Genomic DNA, 20608 nt, shown 5'->3' with positions numbered 1-20608 from the left:
TCTCAGCTTCTTGAGACACTTGACATAATACCAAAGCAGTTACGAAGTAATTTATAATAAATCATTTTCCAGTATTTAAAAAAAAAAAAAATCAAACTCCTGGGGCAACAGCGCCATCATTCATTTTTAAGTATTTTCATGAAATGAGAAAAATCAGCCTAAAAGATTGTTAAGTCATCCAATGTATTAAGTTTTAGCAAGTACTTTATATGAGTATTTGAACACTAAAAGTTGTGCTTAAAAAAAAAAAACCGATGGGCCCAGTGTGGTAGCCTAGCAGCTAAAGTCTTCGCCTTACCTGTGCCAGGATCCCATATGGGCACTGGTTCATATCCCGGTGGCCCCACTTCCCATTCAGCTCCCTGCCTGTGACCTGGGAAAGCAGTCGGGCATGGCCCAAAGCCTTGGGACCCTGCACCCACGTGGGAGACCCAGAGGAGGCTCCAGGCTCCTGGCTTCAGATCGACACATTCTGGCCACTGTGGCCACTTGGGGAGTGAATCAGTGGACAGAAGCTCTTCCTCTCTGCATATCTTACTTTCTAATAAAAACAAAATAAATCTTGCAAACTGTCGGGCTAGTGTTGCAGTGTAGCACGCTAAGACCACATCCACGCGGCAGCTGCAGCCCTGGCTGCTCCACTCTGATCCACCTTCCAGCTAACGCTCCTGGACGGAAGCAGGGAATGGCACGCCAGGCTGGAGTTCCCAGCTTCAGCCCAGACCTGGCTGTTGCAGCCATCTGGGAAGTAAACCAAAGAATCAAAGACTTGATTCTTGATCTCCGTCTTTAAAAATCATAGAAAACACATATTACTATTCTATCTATCTTCCCATACACTTTAAAAAAGATTGATTTCTTTGAAAGGCAGACAGAGAGAGAGAAAGGTGGGGAGAGGAGGCCTTCTCCCCAGTGTTGGCTCACTCCCCAAATGGCTGCAACAGCAGCTGCAGCTGGGCCACGCAGCAGCCAGGGCTCCTACCTGGGGTCCAAGCCCCAAACTCTGAGCCATCCTCCATCGCACCCCACCCCTCCTGCCAGGCACACTAGCAGGAAGGAGCGGGATTCAAGTGCTGGCACCCCAAGGTGCCTCAGGCCACCGGGCCCTAACGCCAGCCGCTCTGCATGGCCTGGAAGTACCTCTGTATGAGCCAGCCGTGCTACACAGCACCTGCGAGAAGACCTCAAGTCTAATCGCAGCTGCAGATTTCACGCCAGTTCATGTAAACTGTAGCTAAACAGAAAGAAGAAAGGTGACTATCTGGCACAGCAGTTAAGTCGCCAGTGGGGACACTCCCAGAACACGTGGGTCCCAGACTCACTGCTGCCTCCAGCGGCTAGGGCAGCTCGGGCAGGCTCGGGCAGGCTAGGGCGGGCTAGGGCAGGCTAGGGCAGGCTAGGGCAGGCTAAGGCGGCTAGGGCAGGCTAGGGCAGGCTAGGGCAGGCTAGGGCAGGCTAGGGCGGGCTAGGGTGGGCTAGGGCGGGCTAGGGCAGGCTAGGGCAGGCTAGGGCAGGCTAGGGCAGGCTAAGGCGGCTAGGGCAGGCTAGGGCGGGCTAGGGCGGGCTAGGGCAGGCTAGGGCGGCTAGGGCAGGCTAGGTCATGGCCACATGGAAGGCCATCCCCTCAGGCACTGGGGAGAGAAGGAAGCAGCAAGGGGGAGGAAAGAGTGTGTTTATGTGTATACATTATGTTTCAGAATCTGACTCTCAGGAAAAGCACACACAGGTCAGCGCCTCCAGGGGCCTTGACCACCACCGTTTTACAGCCACCAGAAAATGGAATTTGTTCAATGACATTTAGAAGCTCTGCTGTTTGAGGACCCAAGACGGAGGAACAGGGCAAGGACACGTTTAAGCAGATGGAGAAACATTAGCCAGTGCGAAGCAGAGAGGGCACATTCTAGGAAAAGGAGAGGACAGAACAATGGCAGAGGGGTACCTGGAGACTGACAGACACGGGAAAGCAGCGGACACAACGGTGTGGTGTTGCAGGGACTGACACCCCAGCGGCATTCACTAACAGCCATCTGAACTGCACTGGCAGGAGGGACTCCACCAGCACCAAGGTGGGAAGGGCGTTCACCGGGAGCCCAGGAGGTGAACCAGACAAACCGCCTGTCCTGCTGGTCCGTTTGCTTTGACCAGGAGCAGACAGAGCAGCAGGTTGCAGACGGGCAGTGTGGGGACAGGGTGGATCTCACGGCCGTCGGCCCCAGAGCTGGCACCCTCATGCACTGGATTAACCTGCTGTGCAGTTACAAGTACTGAGGGACTCTACCTGACTTGGAGCATCTTCCTAATCCAAGACACTGACTGAACATAAAAACTGACTAGTAGACCTGTAGGTAATACATCTTAGAAAACTGCACCAAGGGGAAGAACCTGCCAAACAGGACTGCAATGTCAAAAGCTAAAAGAAGAGACAGAGGCACAATGAATGTTACTGAAGACTCCCGGGTAAAGGAGCAAAAACCTCTCCCACCCTCAGAGCTAACTGAGGAAGACACTGAGAAAATGGAGGACACAGAATTCAGAAAACTCATTATAAAGCTTCTGACCAACAATGAGAAGCACATGATACAGCAGTTCAGAGAATTTAAGGAATATGCCACACAGGAAATGAACCAAACGAAAGCTGACATTTCAGAAGTTAAGAATACAGTGGAGCAAATTAAAAGTACAGTGGAGAGTCTCAAAAATGGAATGAAGAAGGCAGAAGAAAGAATACCAGAATTGGAAGATATTTTCTGTCACCAGGGGGAAACAAACAAAAAGCTGGAAGCAGAGCTAAGCCAAGCTAAAAAAGTATCCAAGAATTAAAAGATACAATTAAAATTATGGGCGTCCCAGAGGCTTAGAAAAAGAAACTGGGATTAAAGGTGTATTCAATGAAATAATAAACAAAACTACTCTAATCTGGAGAAAGAATTGGAAGACAATAAAACAGCAGGGTACAGAACTCTCAACAGAGTTAATCAAAAGCCAACCTCACCAAGATACATGATAATCAAGCTCTCCTCAGTGGAACATAAAGAAATGAGCACATGAGAAAAATCAAGTGACATAGCTGTGACAATCAGACTCACAGCTGACTTCCCAGAGGAAGCACTACAGGCCAGGAGAGAATGGAGTGCCACATTCCAGACTCTAAAAGAGAAACATTTTCAGACCAGAATAATGCATCCTGCAAAGCTCTCCTTTGTCACTGAAAATAAAGCAAAATTCTTTCACTATAAAGAAAAACTCCAAGAATTCGTGTCCTCCAAACCGACAATACAGCTAATACCCAAGGATGCTGTAGTGACAGAGAAATGGAACAGCAGCTGCAAAGCCACAGGCAAATGTGGAGGACATCCCACTGAGAGGCCGACAGGAGACTCAACAAAGAACAGCCCAGGACCAAGCTGCGACCCATCCATTTTAACGCTGAATGTAAATGGCCTGAACTCATCAACCAAATGCCACAGATTAGAGGACTGGATCAAATAGTAGGAGACACATCTCACTAACAAAGATCAGAGGAAACCAAAAGTGAAAAGAAGGAAAAAGAAATTCCAACCAAATGATAAGGAAAAATGTGCAGGGGCAGTCATTCTTATATCAGATGATATAGACACCGATGTGAAAAACATTAAAAGAGATGAAGAAGGAGACCACCATAATAAATACACATGCGCCAAATGCCAAGGCACCTAGCTACGTGAAACAAACATTAACAGACCCCAATAGAATCATAGTGGGAGACCTTAATACTCTATTAACATCAATGGACAGATCAAAAACAGAAGCTCATGAAACTCTAGCTCACCCAAACTCCAGAGCAAATGAACTTAGTTGATATCTACCAAACCTTTCATTGTACAGACAGAGAATACACTTTTTTTCCATCAGTACATGGAACCTTCTCTAGAACTGACCATGTTATAGGCCACAAGCCTTACCAAATTTTTAAAAATCAAAATAAGGGAGGAGATTAACCAAATTGAGACCAAGAGAACTGTACATAAAATCAGTGAATCAAAGAACTGGTTCTTTCTGAAAATCAACAAAATAGACTCCCCACTAGCCCAACTAATCAAAAAAGGAGGGAGAAAATACACATCAATAGCATCAGATACGAGAAAGCAAACATAACAACAGATACCTCAAACATACAGAGCACTATTATATGTGTACAAATCAGAAGACCTAGAAGAGAGGGATAGATTTTTGAACACATACAATCCACCAAAATTAATCAAGAAGTAATTAACAATCTAAACAGACCTATAACATGGACTGAAATTGGAACAGTAATTAAAGCCCTCCCAACCAAGAGAAGTCCGGGACCAGATGGCTTCACTGCTGAATTCTACCAAACGTTCCCAGAGGAACTGACCCCAATCCTCCGCAAGCTTTTCCAAACAACACAGAAAGAGAGGCAGTCCTTCCAAACTTTATAAAGCCATTATCACCTTAATACCAAAGCCAGATACAGAAACAACAGAAAAAGAGAACTACAGATCGATATCCTTGATGAACATAGACACAAAGATCCTCAATAAAACACTAGCCAACAGGATCCAACAGGACATTAGGCAGATCATTCACCCGGACCAGGTGGGATTCATCCCAGGCATGCAGGGATGGTTCAACATTCACAAGTCAATAAATGTGATACATCACATAAACTAATTGAAAAATAAAAACCACATGATCTTCTCAATAGATGCAGAGAAGGCATTTGATAATATCCAACACCACTAAATGCTGAAAACCCTAAGCAAGATAGGCATAGAAAGAACATTCTACAATACGATCAAAGCAATTTATGAAAAACCCAATGCCAGCATCATGCTAAAGGGGAAAGATTGGAAGGCTTTCCACTAAAATCTGAAACTAGACAGGGATGTCCACTGTCACCAGTACACTTCATTCAACAGGGTACTGGAAGTCCTTGCCAGAGTCATTAGGCAAGAAAAAGGAAATAAAGGAATCCAAACTGGAAACTGAAATTATCTCTATTTGCATATGACATGATTCTCTACATAGGAGAACCAAAAAAGTCAGTCAAGACACTACTGGAACTCACAAGAGACTTTGCCAGGGTAGAAGAATACAAAATTAATGAACACGAGTCAATGGCACTAGTGGACACAAATAATTCCATGGAAGAGAAAAAATTTTAAATAGTGGAGAGGAATCTTACATACACAGAAATTAAGCTAACTAAATATGTAGAAGACCTCTACAATGAAAACTATAAAACATTAAAAAAAGGAAATAGAAGACCTTGAAAAATAGAGAAATTTACCATGTTCCTGGACTGGAAGGATCAACACCATCAAAATGACCACATTAACAAAAGTAATATATAGATTCAATGTAATACCAATCAAAATCGCAACACATTCTTCTCAGAAATAGAAAAGAAGATACAAAACTTCATCTGAAAACACAAGACTACGAATAGCCAAAGCTATCCTGAAGAATAAAAACCAAGCTGGAGGAATCACAATTCCAGACCTCAAGACATAGTACAGAGCAGTGGTCATCAAAACAGTGTGGTACTGGTGCAGAAATAGGGAATAAGAAGAAACAGTGGAACAGAAGAGAAACACCAGAAGGGAGCCCACACATGTACAGTCAGCTAATCTTCGACAAGAAAACTGAAAACAATCCAGGGGAAAAGCCTGGTCTCTTCAACAAATGCTGTTGGGACAACTGGACAGCAGCTTGTAGAATTAAGACCCACACCTGCCACATTATAAAAACTCAGCTCTAGATGGTCCAAGGACCTAAATCTGCACCCAGAAACCTTCAAACTATTAAGGGAAAACATAGGAAGCACACTCCAAGAAATAGAAACAGGGAAAAATTTCTTAGAAAAGACGCCAAAAGCAAAGGCAATCAAAGCCAAAATGAACAAATGGGACTACATCAAACTAAAGAGCTTCTGTACAGCAAAGGAAACAATTAACAAAATGAAGAAGCAACCAACAGAATAGGAGAAAATTTTTGCACACTACACAAGTGATAGGAGACTAATATCCAGGATTTACAAAGAGCCTCAGAAACCCAGGGACAGCAAAAACCAACCAACCAAGCAAACAAAAAACCAACCCTGTGAAAAAATGGGCAAAGGAAATGAACAGACTTTTTCAAAAAAGCAAACACAAATGGTTAATAGACATATGAGAAGACGCCCAGGCTCCCTAGCCATCAGAGACACAAACAAAAACCACACTGAGAACATGCCTAACTCCAATGAGACTGGCCTACTTTTAGAACTCTGCTCACAACACCTGCTGGTGTGCACGTGGGGAGAAAGGCACCCTCCTTCACTGCTGGTGGGAGTGCAGGCCAGTACAACCACTATGGAAGTCAGTATGGAGAGTGCTTAGAGAATTACAAATTCCAAATAAGCCTGCCATATGACCCAACTATCCGCTCCTAGGAATATACCCAAAGGAAATGAAACCTGCATATGAGAAGGGGATCTGTAATCCTATGTTTACAGCAGCACAATCTACAACGGCAAAGACATGGAAACAATCAGATGTGTGTCCAAAGAGGAGTGGTTAAAGAAACTGTGGTACATCTACTCCGTGGAATATTACTCAGCCATTAAAAAGAATGAAATCATACCATTTGCGACTAGATGGTCCCAACCGGAGACTATTATGCTCAGTGAAATAAGTCAATCACCAAAGGACAAACACCACATGTTCTCTCTAACAGAAGGAAACCATCATGCAAATTGGGACGTATAGTGATGGAGTGATGGAGAGTGCCATATCCTGATGTGGAGACACAAAGCAACAGTTTACAAGGCACAACCCCAGCTGTAGATGGAGGTAGCAGACGCCACCTGTGCTAATTCCACAGAACAATACACAAACCCACATGAATTAGTTACAGAAGAGAGCGCCAGCGCAGCCAGGACGTGAGCCAACGCTTCCCCTCTGCATTATTCAATGTTTCATAATGAGGCCGTGTTGCTTTTATTACAGTTGCTTATTCAAAGTCCTTCAACAATTGGAACAAAACTTCTACACTCCTTTGTAAGATTAATAGCTCAACAATCCTCTTTGTACTAAAACTGAAATACTCCTGTCAGGTTTATTACTTCAGATTCAACTGGGCAGTTTTCAGTTTTCACAGTAAACCAAGTGGTGGCAATCTGTTCTACTTGTTAACCTTGCCAAGTCCTCCCAGCTCTGCAAGCACCCCGAAAGCTGGCAGACCCCACAAACACAAGTCCTCTCAGCTCTGCAAGCACCCCGAGAGCTGGCAGACCCCACAAACACAAGTCCTCCCAGCTCTGCAAGCACCCCGAAAGTTGGCAGACCCCACAAACACAAGTCCTCTCAGCTCTGCAAGCACCCCGAAAGTTGGCAGACCCCCACAAACACACGAAGTGCCTCACCTCGTCTACTCTGCACTGAAGCAAGAGGAGAGAAGAGACAGAAACAAGTTAGGACATGGAGAAGTCACACAGCAATCGACAAACTGCAGCATGGGGCACTGCCTGAGCCAGTCCCGCACTCCGAAGCATTACTGGTCATGATAGGGGATCCCACACAAGTGGAACTGAATGCTGACAGTACTGACCAAGCACGGCGGCATCCTCAGACATTCCCTTTGCACTTCAGAGGGGCTCCAGTACTTACTGATCTGATTCAAGGTTTCCTGCGGAATCCAACTCATGTCCACATCGTTCTGACTCGAGGTGCCCATTTCCACTTTCTGTATAGGCCTCTTACGCTAAGGGAAGACAGAAGCGCATGTCAAGAAAAGCCTCAGGCTTTTGTTTACTCTGTTAAGCCAGCTAGCAAGCCAACTGAACAGCTTCCCTCCACAGCAGTGAAGCAACACTGCCAGAAAGAAAAAGTGATGCAATCCCATTCTTTAGTTTTGCTCTAAAATTCTGAAAGCCACAAACATCTAAGAATCCATGTGACGTGAGGTACGTAGGCGACTGACTAGATTCTGGACCCAGAATCACTAAGCTTCATGCACTTAAGAACCAATGCAGTTATACCCAGTATATAAACTGGTAATAATGCCGCGATCTGCCCACCCCCCCAGGAGCCACGGCAGCGCCTTCTCTGGCTAGTGGCAAGATGACAGGGAAAGTAGGGGAAAGGACTGGACTCTCACCCTGGTCATCAAACAAGCTGTCAGAACACAAAGCCTTTCTATTTTTCAAATGAAAAAAACCTCTTACTTTGTCAAATACAAATTATTGCTTTAAGTTCAGTATTGGGGCAAACCATGTCGGACAGGTAACATCCATAAAACAAAATGAAGTCAGAGTCTGAGGACTAAGAACTGCAGTGGGACTTGGGTGCACAGCCAGGAGTGCAGACGCTGCTCTGGCCAGCTCTTCTTATGATATTACTCCGCAGCCATACCAAATCATCAGCTTAAACAAATCAGCTTGCTATAAAGTTTTCAAATGTAAAGCCCTTCTCCTGGCTGCGCTGGAAGCACCAGACCAAACGATTCCTGGTGTCGTCTGTGTGTACGACAACGTGAATCAAGTCAAGTCACACAGAGCAGTATGAGGTGGCACAGCGCCAGGGCCAGGTAAGCCCGAGGGAGAAGCCACGAAGGCGACTGCCTCTCCGAGCTCCGCGTCGCCTCTGCCAGCGTGCTGGGACGCGCTCAGCCGCATTACCTTTCTGGACTCCAGCAGCTGGTGAAGACCAACAAGCACCAGGAGCCCGAGGCCGGCGAGGAACATGTACATGAAGACTCTGCAGAGAGACAAATGGTGTTCACTCCCGAGAAATACCTCGGAAACCAGCACACCACTCTAACACATCAAACTTCATGTATGACCTTTCCAAATAATGACCCAAGCAGCAAGTTTTATCATTTTCCTTTAATTTGTACTTAAGAACACCAAAGACAATAAAAACAAGCAATTCTGTAATCTTTAATGAATAAAATTGGGCCTGGCACGTGGCCTAGTGGCTAAAGTCCTCGCCTTGAACGCACCGGGATCCCATATGGGCATTGGTTCTAATCCCGGCAGCTCCACTTCCCATCCAGCTATCTGCCTGTAGCCAGGGAAAGCAGATGAGGACGGCCCAAAGCCTTGGGACCCTGCACCCGTGTGGGAGACCCAGAAGAGCTCCTGGCTCCTGGCTTTGGATCAGTGCAGCTCCAGCCTTCGTGGCCACTTGGGGAGTGAATCAATGGACGGAAGATCTTCCGTCTGATGTTTCACTCCCCAAGTGAGCGCAATGGCCGATGCTATGCCGAAGCCAGGAGCCAGGAACAACTTCTGAGTCTCCCACACAGGTGCAGGGTCCCAAGGCTTTGGGCCGTCCTCGACTGCCTTCCCAGGCCACAAGCAGGAAGCTGGATGGGAAGTGGAGCTGCCGGGATTAGAACCAATGCCCATATGGGATCCCGGCGCGTTCAAGGCGAGGACTTTAGCTGATGGGCCATGATGCCGGGCCCCCAAAATAAATAAATCTTAAAAATTAAATTAAAATTTATGCTATATATTCAAAGATCACAGTTTAAAATAACTACAGTGCTTTTATCTGTTAAATCTTTTTAAAAATGTATTATTAAAAAGCAGAATTATGGAGACACTAGTTAACCCCCAAGAGCAGTGCTGACCACGCCAAAGCCAAGAGCCAGGAGCTCCACCCCGTCTCCACGTGGACACAGGAGCCTGAGCACCTGGGCCATCTCCCACTGCCCTCCCCTGCGCTTTAGCAGGGAGATGGACCCCAAGCGGAGCAGCCTGGACTTGAACCAGAGGCCACAGGCAGCAGCGGCAGCAAGGAGCTGATCCCTCAAGGCAAATATGCTGCAACAGCACTTCAGAGGCAGGAAACCCACCCTGGCTAAAGCATGGGGCAAAAGGAAGGAGGAGAGGAAGGACAGAGCGAGAGCGAGAACCATTACAAACATATGCCAATCAGTCACACCTCTTAGTTTGGCATTCACAGTTGCAAGAATCATGTAAAGCACAGAATTACTTGTAACGCATTCCCTTGTCACGGAAACAGCAGCAAGGCTTAAGCACAATGGCTTCACTTACGTCTCTCCGTCTAACCCATCCTCTCTTTCAATAACTGTAACTGTTTGATTGAAGACAGCATCTTGGAATACATTGCCCTGTTTCAAAAAGAAAAGATAAAACATTCTGAGTGGCATTAAGAACGAAAGCTTGCAAGGCGTGCTAAGAGAAGGACAGCTGTTGTTGGCACAGCGGAAGCCACAGGTCGGACTCTCCATTAGGGGCCTAAAACGCTGTCTCCAACTTGGCTCCAGTTACCCCCACTGTCCCCGCGGGGGAGGGTGAAGACAGGACAGGGAAGGAAACACGGTCACCGTCTCCCTTCCACCACTGACTCCGCTTGCCGTAAACTCAGAACACCGAGACGCACAGCAGCACACAGCAGCACGCCGTGTTCCAAAGTGACAGCGGGCTGGAGAGCAATGTCACTGTAGTGAATGGGCAGGTGATTTTCAGAACCAACTATCATTTGATATTCTTAGTATCAAGCTACTTTTTTTTTTTCCTGTTGTGATCTTCAAACAACTCTGTCCCTTCAACTTGGCTTCCATTTCCAGCAAACCAGAAGCCCCGGGGTGGTGCCCAGCCACACCAGAAACCCCGGGGCGGTGCCCAGCCACTCAGTACTCGGTGCTGCACACCAAGGCTGGGCCTTCTGCCACCACACAACTCAACTGTAATTACCGAGTTTCACTTAAAGTCCCTTCAACCTGAATTCTTCTACTGCAATTCCAGGATTCCTAATACATCGATGAAAATCAAATTCAGAATGGAACTGAAACTACACAGAAGCACATTAAATATTTTTGAGAAAAATAGAATTAAAGGCTAAGTTTGCCTTGGTACAAAAACTGGCGAAGTTCCTGCACAGTTTGTTCATCAGACACATTTTTCATAAACTTTTTGAACCACTCTTATATACATTATCTTTCACAACTTCTTAACACAAAACCCTTTCTTTTTTCAATCTGAAAAATGAAATTAGAGCAGGAAAGGAAAGCTATTTCCATCTACTGCTCTGTTCCCCTCAAAGGCCACCATGGCCAAGGCTGGGCCAGAGCACGCCCAAAGCACGGAGCTCTGTCCCCGTCTCCCGTGTGGGCAGCCGAGCTCAGGCACCGCAGGAGTATCTTCTGCTGCTTTTCCCCAAGCCATGAGCAGGGAGCTCTTTCAAGCCTCTCAAGCAGGTGCAGGGTCCCAAGGCTTTGGGCCGTCCTCCACTGCTTTCCCAGGCCACAAGCTGGGAGCTGGGAAGCAGGGCCGCAGGGATTAGAACCAATTCCCATATGGGATCCCAACATGTTCAAGGAAAGGATTTAACTACTAGGCTGTTGTGCTAAGCCCCTAAAATTATCTTTTAGTTCCATTTTCCCATAATCTTTTTGAAGTATACCATACATACCTGTTCATTAAACTATAGTGGGCCCAGCATGGTGGCCTAGTGGCTAAGGTCCTTGCCTTGTGTGCCCGGGTGGCCCCACTTCCCATCCAGCTCCCTGCTTGTAGCCTGGGAAGGCAGTCGAGGACGGCCCAATGCCTTGGGGTCCTGCACCTGTGTGGGAGACCTGGAAGAGGTTCCAGCCTCCTGGCTTCGGATCAGCTCAGCTCCACCCATTGTGGCCACTTGGGGAATGAATCATCAGACGAAGATCTTCCTCTCTGTCTCTCCTCCTCTCTGTATATCCGCCTTTCCAATAAAAGCAGCAAGGTTTATAGTTGGGTTTTATTTTATGAGCTCTGATGCTGGGTAGTTTTTAATTTGTATGTAATCAGCCAGTGACTGGAAAAGCACAAGAGAACTGATCAGCCAGCAGTGGGTCTGCAGGCGCCGCCATCCTGCTGTAGCTGTCATCCTGCCCACTCTTACAGGCACGCTCAGGCCTTCACCTCCCAGCTTGTGCCTCCCGAGCTCATTTTTAAAATATTTATCTTGTTGTTCAATCATTTAAGAGTGACACAGAGAAGGAAAAGCTTGCATATACTGATTCACTCTTCAAACGCCCACGGTGGCCAGGGCTGGTCTAGAGTAGGACCAGGAGCCGCAGCTCGGCTCTGCCAGGGGGCGGCCTTGGGCTCCCTTGCTGCTGAAACTATCTGAAAGGATCTGGTCGTGCCCTGTGTCGGAACTCTCGAGTGGGCACAGCGCAGGCGGCAGGAGGCCCCTGGCTGGCTTTGCATCCACCAGCCTCAGCAGCTCCACCACGTGGGCCGCACTCCTCGCCCTCTGAAGCCCCCGCCGCCAGCTCGCAGCGCCTCTCACAGCCCACTGCCCGTTTCCATCCAGCACTCCACTGGACTTCATTTCTGCCTCACTGCTGCTGTTCACTGAGATTTCAAGCACAAAATAGGCACTGGAAACAATCCCCACCCTGCCCCCACCTGACCCTATGGAGCCAGCGCGAGTGGAGGCCTTACACTGAAATCCTTGTAGTTGAGGTTGATGACCAGCCCGAAGGGCCGGCCACCCATGGGCTCTGCAGGGATGAAGGAGTACTCAAAAGTCGCTTGTCTCTGCGGTGGCACTATCGTGTTCAGAGGCAGAGCTGTGAAATTCTGTATATAAAACTGGTAGTCCTGAGGGTACCGGAAGGAGGCATCCAGGGACTCCACAATAAAATCTTCCGTGCCCTTGTTGGTGAAGCCCACCAGGAACTTCACAATGTTATTTGCTGGAAAATCTGAGAAACAAAATGGAGAGAGGAAAATTAGACCACCACTAGAGTACAAAGTGACAGGCAGACATGACTAATGGATTCTGGAGCCTTTCCTGCTGCATATGGACTCGGTTTCAGAACGCTTTCCACAAAGCACCCCAGTCACCCACTACCTAGCAAGTGTTTGATGGGAAGCCCCCATCATCCATACAGCAGCATTTAAAACTGAGGGATGAACGCGAATGAAATGCATGACAGAGCGGAGTTAGCAAGGCCAGGCTAGATGGCTGCACCCACCAGTTGGGACTAGGGGCTGACTGAGCAAAGCCAACTACAGCAATCCTGGTGAATGCCAAGGCTGGGGTGAGCTATGCCAGTCTGGGCTGCAGTATCTGTTGGCACATGTAAGATCCAGGGCTAGGAGCAGGCCGAGGAAGCTGAGGGACTCCCCTGCTAGGTGGCTATTTTTAATGGTGAGTGTGAGAGCTGTGACTGCGGGCAGGCTAGGCTGGCACACCACAGAGCCAAAGTGAGTGCAGGCCAGCTAGGCCAGGCTGTAGCACCTGCTGGCAAGGGCCAAGACTAGGTGCAAGCTCCCCTGGTGAGCACGAGAACCAGGGCTAGGGGGAGGCAGAGCTCAGAACAACAGCACCCATCAGCACACATGTGGTCAGGTCTGGAGGCTGGGCTGGGCTGAGCCACAGCACTGAGGTTGGCACAAGAGCCAACTGGGAAGAGGGCTAGGCCTGGCTAAGCTGCAGCTCAGGCTGGTAAGCGAAAAAACCAGGGCTGGGGCAAATCTGACGGGGTTACTGCGGGCCGCCCCAACCAGGTCAAGGAACTTGCTGGAATGTGAAAGGACTGGACCTGTGGTGGGATGATGGGCTGGGATAGGCCACAGCATCCCTCAGTTTGTGTGAGAGATGGGGCTGAGGCAGAACTCATCAGGCAGCTGCATCTACTGGTACAGGTGATGGGAGTGAACTGAGCCTGCACTAGCCAGCACACCGAAGAGTCAAGCCTGAGGTCGCTCCAGGGAAGAGTTCCCCGACTAGTTCACCGCCTCAAATCCCGGCCGGAGGGATGTGTGGTTTGCCCTTGGAGTGCAGGGAGTCGGCCTGGGCCTCCTCAGTTGCTGATGCGTGCAGTGCAGTGAGCAGCATGCCCGGATGCACATGGGAAACATGACCGCCAGCTCATCTAGGCCAGCAAGGAATGCAAGGGCCTCAGCACAGATGGAAGCAGAACGAGTTGGACAATTCTCCTTGCAAGCCTTGCAGCATGTTCCTGGGGATGTGGAAGCCCTAACCCAACAGACCTTGGAAACATTTTCTCAACCCCGGAGTGACAAAGGCGACAATCTCAGAACGACCAAAACCACTCAAGTAACCCTCTCAGAACATTTTTCCACACAGGGTCTCAAAATGACTGTCCCCCATCCCCAGGTGCCAATGTGGTCTGAGAACAAGGAACAGGTCCCCCGCCTGTTCCCCGCCCTGCAGACACAGAGAAAAAAACCCACAGACTAAAGCCATTTATCCCAACCACCTTCCTCCACACCTTGATTCCCCCCACTCAAACTGGAGGCCTTCGTGAAAATGCATCACAACAATGCAAAGAACATTAAAAACAGAATAAAAATGAAAAAGCACAATTTCTACCTCAACTGAATAGTTCTGAAATGCTGGCAACACTCCCTTATAGACATGAGCACTCATATGTATCAAGATATTTTAAAACGCCATTTGTACAGTATCTGTTGTGTAAGGACAGGTGGGCAGATGGTACCACGATCCAGGACAGGTGGGCAGATGGTACCATCATCAAGGACAGGGGGGCAGATGTTAACATGATCCAGGACAGGTGGGCAGATGGTACCATGATCCAGGACAGGTGGGCAGATGGTACCATCATCAAGGACAGGTGGGCAGATGGTACCACGATCCAGGACAGGTGGGCAGAGGGTACCACGATCCAGGACAGGTGGGCAGATGGTACCATGATCCAGGACAGGTGGGCAGATGGTACCATGATCCAGGACAGGTGGGCAGATGGTACCATCATCAAGGACAGGGGGGCAGATGTTAACATGATCCAGGACAGGGGGGCAGATGGTACCATGATCCAGGACAGGTGGGCAGATGGTACCATCATCAAGGACAGGTGGGCAGATGGTACCACGATCCAGGACAGGTGGGCAGATGGTACCACGATCCAGGACAGGGGGCAGGATGATAACATGATCAATTCCTGGCTCCGAGCAGCAGCTTTCTGATAACACTCTTGGGTTACCTTCTCCTTTCACGAACAAGATGGTTGTGTCTGCGCTTGGTGAAGCCTCAGGCTCACCGGGTACATCCTCTTCTTCCTTATCTTCTGTCTGAAAAAAACAACATGCCAAAGGGATTAGAGAAAAAACACAAGAAATTTTAAAACATAAACTTTGAGCTGTATTATCATACCAGTGATCAAAATGTCGGTTGCAGTGCATGTAACAGAACCCAGGCCCGGCTCTCGCCCCGAGTTCCCCTTCACACACACCCCGGGATAACCCAGCCCGGCTCTCGCCTTCAGCTCCCATTCACGCACACCCGGGATAACCCAGCCCGGCTCTCGCCCCGAGCTCCCATTCACGCACACCCGGGATAACCCAGCCCGGCTCTCGCCTTCAGCTCCCATTCACGCACACCCCGGGATAACCCAGCCCGGCTCTCGCCTTCAGCTCCCATTCACGCACACCCCGGGATAACCCAGCCCGGCTCTCGCCTTCAGCTCCCATTCACGCACACCCCGGGATAACCCAGCCCGGCTCTCGCCCCCTTCACACACACCCCGGGATAACCCAGCCCGGCTCTCGCCTTCAGCTCCCATTCACGCACACCCCGGGATAACCCAGCCCGGCTCTCGCCCCCTTCACACACACCCCGGGATAACCCAGCCCGGCTCTCGCCTTCAGCTCCCATTCACGCACACTCCGGGATAACCCAGCCCGGCTCTCGCCCCGAGCTCCCATTCACGCACACCCGGGATAACCCAGCCCGGCTCTCGCCCCGAGCTCCCCTTCACGCACACCCTGGGATAACCCAGCCCGGCTCTCGCCTTCAGCTCCCATTCACGCACACCCCGGGATAACCCAGCCCGGCTCTCGCCTTCAGCTCCCATTCACGCACACTCCGGGATAACCCAGCCCGGCTCTCGCCTTCAGCTCCCATTCACGCACACCCCGGGATAACCCAGCCCGGCTCTCGCCTTCAGCTCTCATTCACGCACACCCCGAGATAACTCAGCGCCTGTCACATGTTTCAGTTCTGGCTCTCCCAGCCCCAGCCATACTGGCACTTGAGGAACCAATCAGAGCCGAGGAGTGCTTCCCGTTTCCTAAATAAAATCTAAAGTAAGTATTTTAGTAGACAGTTGAGATAGATTATTCCCTTCCATGGCTTTGCTGGGATTCGTGGCATGGATTTCATCGACACTTTTAAGTAGGAATAAAACTCCTTGAGCATGAGGTGGCTGCTGTGGTGTAGCAGGCTGAACTACAACCATGCACACCCAATCCCATCCAGAGTGCTGGGCTAAGGCCCACGGCTCTGCACCCTGGGGGGGCCGTGGGTCCTGGGCCAATAACGGCTCCTGCTACCACGTGGGAAGCCTGAATTGGGGCCAGGCTTCTAGCCCGGACCTGATCCAGCCTGGCTGTTGCAACCACATGGGGGTGTAAACCAGTAGATAGAGTTCCTACAGCTTGACCCATCACTGCATAAGCAAGTGCTTGACTCCTCCAAAGGTCCCGAGAGCCAGGGCTGGCCCAGGGACGCCTCTTGGGTCTCCACACAGGCGGCAGGACCTCAGTACTTGGGCCATCCACCGCTGCTTTTCCAGATGTTAGCAGGGAGCTGGATTGGACCAGAACCAGCAGACGGACAAGGGATGCCAGCACTGGCACTGCAAATAGCATCTTAAGCCACAGCAGAGACCAAGATGCTTCCACTTCCTGATGCACTCGAGAGAATGTACTCACTCAAAACACATGCTCAATGGCTCTTCCACAGTATCGTTTAGTTTATACTTCTGGACACTCATTAGTAGGAAGAGGCCAGAGACGCGGAGGCTATATAGAACTATAAGCTGTAGGAACATGAAGATGTAACTAAAAAAACAGATAAGGGAATTCGCACCTAAGATGTTATTAATGGGTTCTGGAATCAAAACCCAAAATCCCTGGAACTACTCACAAGGCAAGTGCTCTGGAGCCCTGTGAAAACACGGGGTGAATTTCATTTTGGACCAATGCACCCTGAGGCCCCTAGGGCACCCACACAGAGCAGGACATTTGGACACGGATTTCAGAAGACAGGAGGCCCAGAACGAGAAAGGAGCATTGTCCATGTGCCACACGCAGAGTGGATGGCAGCAGGAAGGAAGGCCAGAGGGAGCTGACTCTGGCTCCAGGCCGGCCCAACCCCGGCCATGCCACGCTCTCTATCACTGCCTTAAGTAAGCAGATACACCCTTACAAAAAGGTAAAGCTTGTCAAGGCCAAGAAAGACTTGGAAACTATGCAGTAGCTACTTTGAGTATAGTCCCTTTTTAAAATAAAAAACATTTATTTCAAAAGCAAAGTGATAGCTGGAAATCTCCCACATTCTGACTCACTGGTCAGAGCCGGGCCAGGCCGATGCCATCAGCACCTGGAGGGCAGGGGCCCGAGCACTGCAGCCACCACCTGCTGCCTTCGCAGGTGCGTTAGCAGGAAGTAGGACCGGGCTCTGGACCAGAGCTTGGTGAGCAATGCTGCAGCCCCAGCAGCCGCCCAGCTGTGCCCACTGCCACCATCACTTCTACTTTGAGGCAGCAGCGCAGGAGCGCACATCGGGCACACGTCCAACAGCAGCGTGGCGGAGGCCAACTCCAGCAGGTGGGTCCCCGCCACCCACACAGCAGGTCCAGAGCGAGTGCCCAGCCCCAGCTGCTGCAAGTGTCCGGTGGTGGAGATGCAAGAACAGCTCTCTCTCCTGCCATTTCTTATCTCCCTGGCCTTTCAAATGAAACAGGAATTTTTAAAATGTATTTCTGTGTAAAAAGAAAAAATATTTTCAGGAAAAGATGGCAAAGTTCCACCCCAACCCATAGCTTTGGAGAGGAAAAGAAAAATGGGACAGAAAAGCCAAAAGTTAGGGATGGTCATACAGTGCTGCTATCTCAGACAGGAGCACGTTCGTGTCCCGGCTGCTCCACTTCCCGTCCAGCTCCCTGACTGTGGCCTGGGAAGGCAGCAGAGGACGGCCCACAGCCCTGGGACCCTGCACCCGCGTGGGGACCTGGAAAGGATCCTGGCTAGGCTCCTGGCTCTGGGCTTCCAAGTGGCTCAGCTTTGGCCACTGCAGCCGCATGGAGACTAAAGCAGCAGACAGAAGATCTCTGTATCTCCTTGTTTCTTCGTAAAATCAATCTGCCTTCCAAATACAAAAATATTTTTATTGGAAAGGCAGATTTACAGAAAGACAGAAAAAAAGGTCTTCCACCCACTGATTCACTTCCCACGTGGCTGCAATGGCCAGAGCTGAGCCAATCCAAAGTCAGGAGCCAGGAGCTTCTTCTGGGTCTCCCACGTGGGTGCAGGAGCCCAAGCACTTGGGCCGTCCTCCACCGCTTTCCCAAGCCACAGGCAGGGAGCTGTCTGGGCACTGGAGCACTGCGTGCAGGTGGAACATCAACCTTGTAGGCCAAAGCACTGACTTCAGTACCACACTTCTTAAAAGTGAGAACTTGAACTTCAACTTTCCATATGACAGTAATTCATTCTGCGGCAGGTGTTTGTCCTGATATGTGAGCTGTGGGCTGAGACATCTGCATGCCACGCTGAAGGCCCGGGCTGCCACTCTGCTCAGGTCCTTAATGCCCTTTCGGCTAACGCAGGCCCTGCGAGGCAGGCAGCGGGTGGCTCACACAGCTGGGTTGCTGGCTCCCATGCAGGAGACTGGATTGGACTCCCAGCACCTGGCCCAGAACACCGCAGCCCAAGTGTCTGGGAAACAAACTAGCAGATGGCAGTGCCTCCCAATTTTTGCTTCTCAGTTACAAAAATAACGACAACAGTAACAGCAATAAGCTGTAGAAGCGTGGCACTCCCATTGCCACATGGCACTAACCAAATCTGTAGGGTCATCTTCCTCTACCTCGGCCTCATCGTCTTCATCTTCAATGACTGAGTCTTCCACCGTTTCCTCATCTTCCGTCAGGTCTTGAGCCTCAGCTAAGGAACCTGAAAGAGGGTGTACAACACACACTGATGCCCTGCGAGCTGCGGGCAAAGCACTTTTCCCGGAGCAACCCATCTTCCACGAGACAACGCCAGACCACACCCAAGCGCACTGTATTACTCTGCCAACAGCTCCAACTGCTGCGCTATTTCACTGGCAGATGCAGCAAAAAGAGCCGCCCGGAAGCCCAAAGAACTTCCAGCAATTCTGTTAAGCTCCTAAGTGCAATCAGTGCCCGCAATCACATAAACCAACAAAAAATCACAACCTGAAGTCCACGCGCACACAGCATCCCCCAGGTCCAGGGCAGAGGCGGGCATCAGGGCCGACCACAGCACGCAGCTCTAGGCTGTCACATCCACGGTAGAAACTGTACCTCTAACCGCCAGTTACTGGTAGAAGCAGCATTCAACTTTCTGTAGGTGGCCTTAGTGTTTGAATGTGCAAATCACACACTCTTCGAGTGACATAAGTCACTCCAGCTACACGGAGCCTACTTCACACCAGACCCTACAAGCACGTCAGCTTTGGTGGCCCGCCAGCACTTCCTAGAGAACAATGATGTGGCAACGGTGTGCAGGGGCACGCGGGGCACCGCCTGGCACCGCGAGGCTTTCCAGCTTGGTTCCACCGGCTGTTAGGACCTCCGCCAGCAGCTTCCCCCGGCGTGACAGGGCTGTGTGCGGTTCCGCACCCCGCAAAGGGCTGGTCCGTGCGCCCCTGAGGACCACCCACCCCCTCGGCTGGGTCATCGCTCAGGGAATAAGACGTTTCCCTGTCTTGGCACTAACCAGGGAACAATTCTGTGCCAGAAAAGTACGGTGGTTTTTCAACTCAAAACAAAATCTGAGAAAATTTGATTCAAAGAGGTAATCATTCCTCATTAAAAAAATATTTACAAAATACTCAATTGTTTATAAATAATACTTTGAGAGTTCAGCCTAGCACGACTAAACCAAATTTTCTTCAAAAAGTTCGTTAAAACACAGACTGTCTTTAAAACTTAAGGAATGAATTCACGGACGGTTTTAGTTCATTCTGCCACGTGGGTTTTCTATGCATCAGACTGACCACTTCACACTCCTAAATGTGCCCATTACTGTGAGAGAAACGCATGCTAGCCAGCTTTGCAAGTCACACGCGTGAGGCGAGTGTCCACGGGTGCGCCCTGAGAACCCGCGGCGGACGGGGAAGGGGTCTGGAGGTCAGCACCGGGGAGCGGGAACCGGGCGCGCGAATGAATGGGGCCGCGGCAGGGACACGTCAGCGGGAGCGCGGGCCGGAGGGGAGGAGGGCAGGAGGGTCCGGCAGGGCAGGAGGGCCAGCAGGGGACGAGGGGCGGCAGGGCAGGAGGAAAGATGGGGGCAGCAAGGCCGGCAGGGCAGGAGGGGACGAGGGGCGACAGGGCAGCAGGGTCCGGCAGAACCAAGATGGGACGAGGGTCCGGCAGGGCAGTCAGGGCAGGCCGGGCTCCCCGACGGCCGAGCCTCACCTGGCGGGCCGCCCCGCTGCAGCACGGCGGGGACGAGCAGCAGCAGCAGCAGCAGCAGCAGCAGGCGGCGAAGCAGTCGCATGGCGGCCCGTCCGGTGCCCAGGCCGGCTTCGAGAACTCGCTAAGCGGCTACCGCGGTAATGGCGTTACAACCCATCCGGGCTTCAGGCGGGGA

At 50.2% G+C, this 20608-nt stretch overlaps 1 protein-coding gene and 1 long non-coding RNA gene across 4 annotated transcripts in view; one reads left to right on the top strand and one right to left on the bottom strand.

Moving 5' to 3' along the window:
* The window catches only part of LOC121159030, a 17934-nt gene extending 9630 nt beyond the window's left edge, over positions 1–8304 (top strand). The window contains exon 4 of the long non-coding RNA XR_005884294.1: positions 8293–8304. This is a non-coding gene — a long non-coding RNA (uncharacterized LOC121159030). The remainder of the gene's footprint in view (positions 1–8292) is intronic.
* SSR1 (signal sequence receptor subunit 1) overlaps positions 1–20608 on the bottom strand; it is a 22521-nt gene extending 1913 nt beyond the window's left edge. The window contains exons 1-8 of one of the 3 annotated variants that reach the window (XM_040984020.1): positions 20434–20608; positions 18831–18943; positions 14971–15058; positions 12440–12702; positions 10046–10122; positions 8663–8741; positions 7653–7746; positions 7409–7423 (exon numbers count right to left, since the gene is read on the bottom strand). In XM_040984020.1, coding sequence (XP_040839954.1) covers positions 7409–7423; positions 7653–7746; positions 8663–8741; positions 10046–10122; positions 12440–12702; positions 14971–15058; positions 18831–18943; positions 20434–20515 — 811 coding nt within the window. In that variant the 5' untranslated portion in view covers positions 20516–20608. The remainder of the gene's footprint in view (positions 1–7408; positions 7424–7652; positions 7747–8662; positions 8742–10045; positions 10123–12439; positions 12703–14970; positions 15059–18830; positions 18944–20433) is intronic. The other 2 variants (XM_040984019.1, XM_040984021.1) reach the window with 2 other exon arrangements.

The sequence above is a fragment of the Ochotona curzoniae genome, unplaced genomic scaffold, assembly GCF_017591425.1.
Source record: "Ochotona curzoniae isolate NIBS_2020 unplaced genomic scaffold, NIBS_Ocur_1.0 contig_4064, whole genome shotgun sequence".
Classification (NCBI taxonomy): Eukaryota; Metazoa; Chordata; class Mammalia; order Lagomorpha; family Ochotonidae; genus Ochotona; species Ochotona curzoniae.
This window is presented reverse-complemented; position numbering and strand designations above follow the sequence as displayed.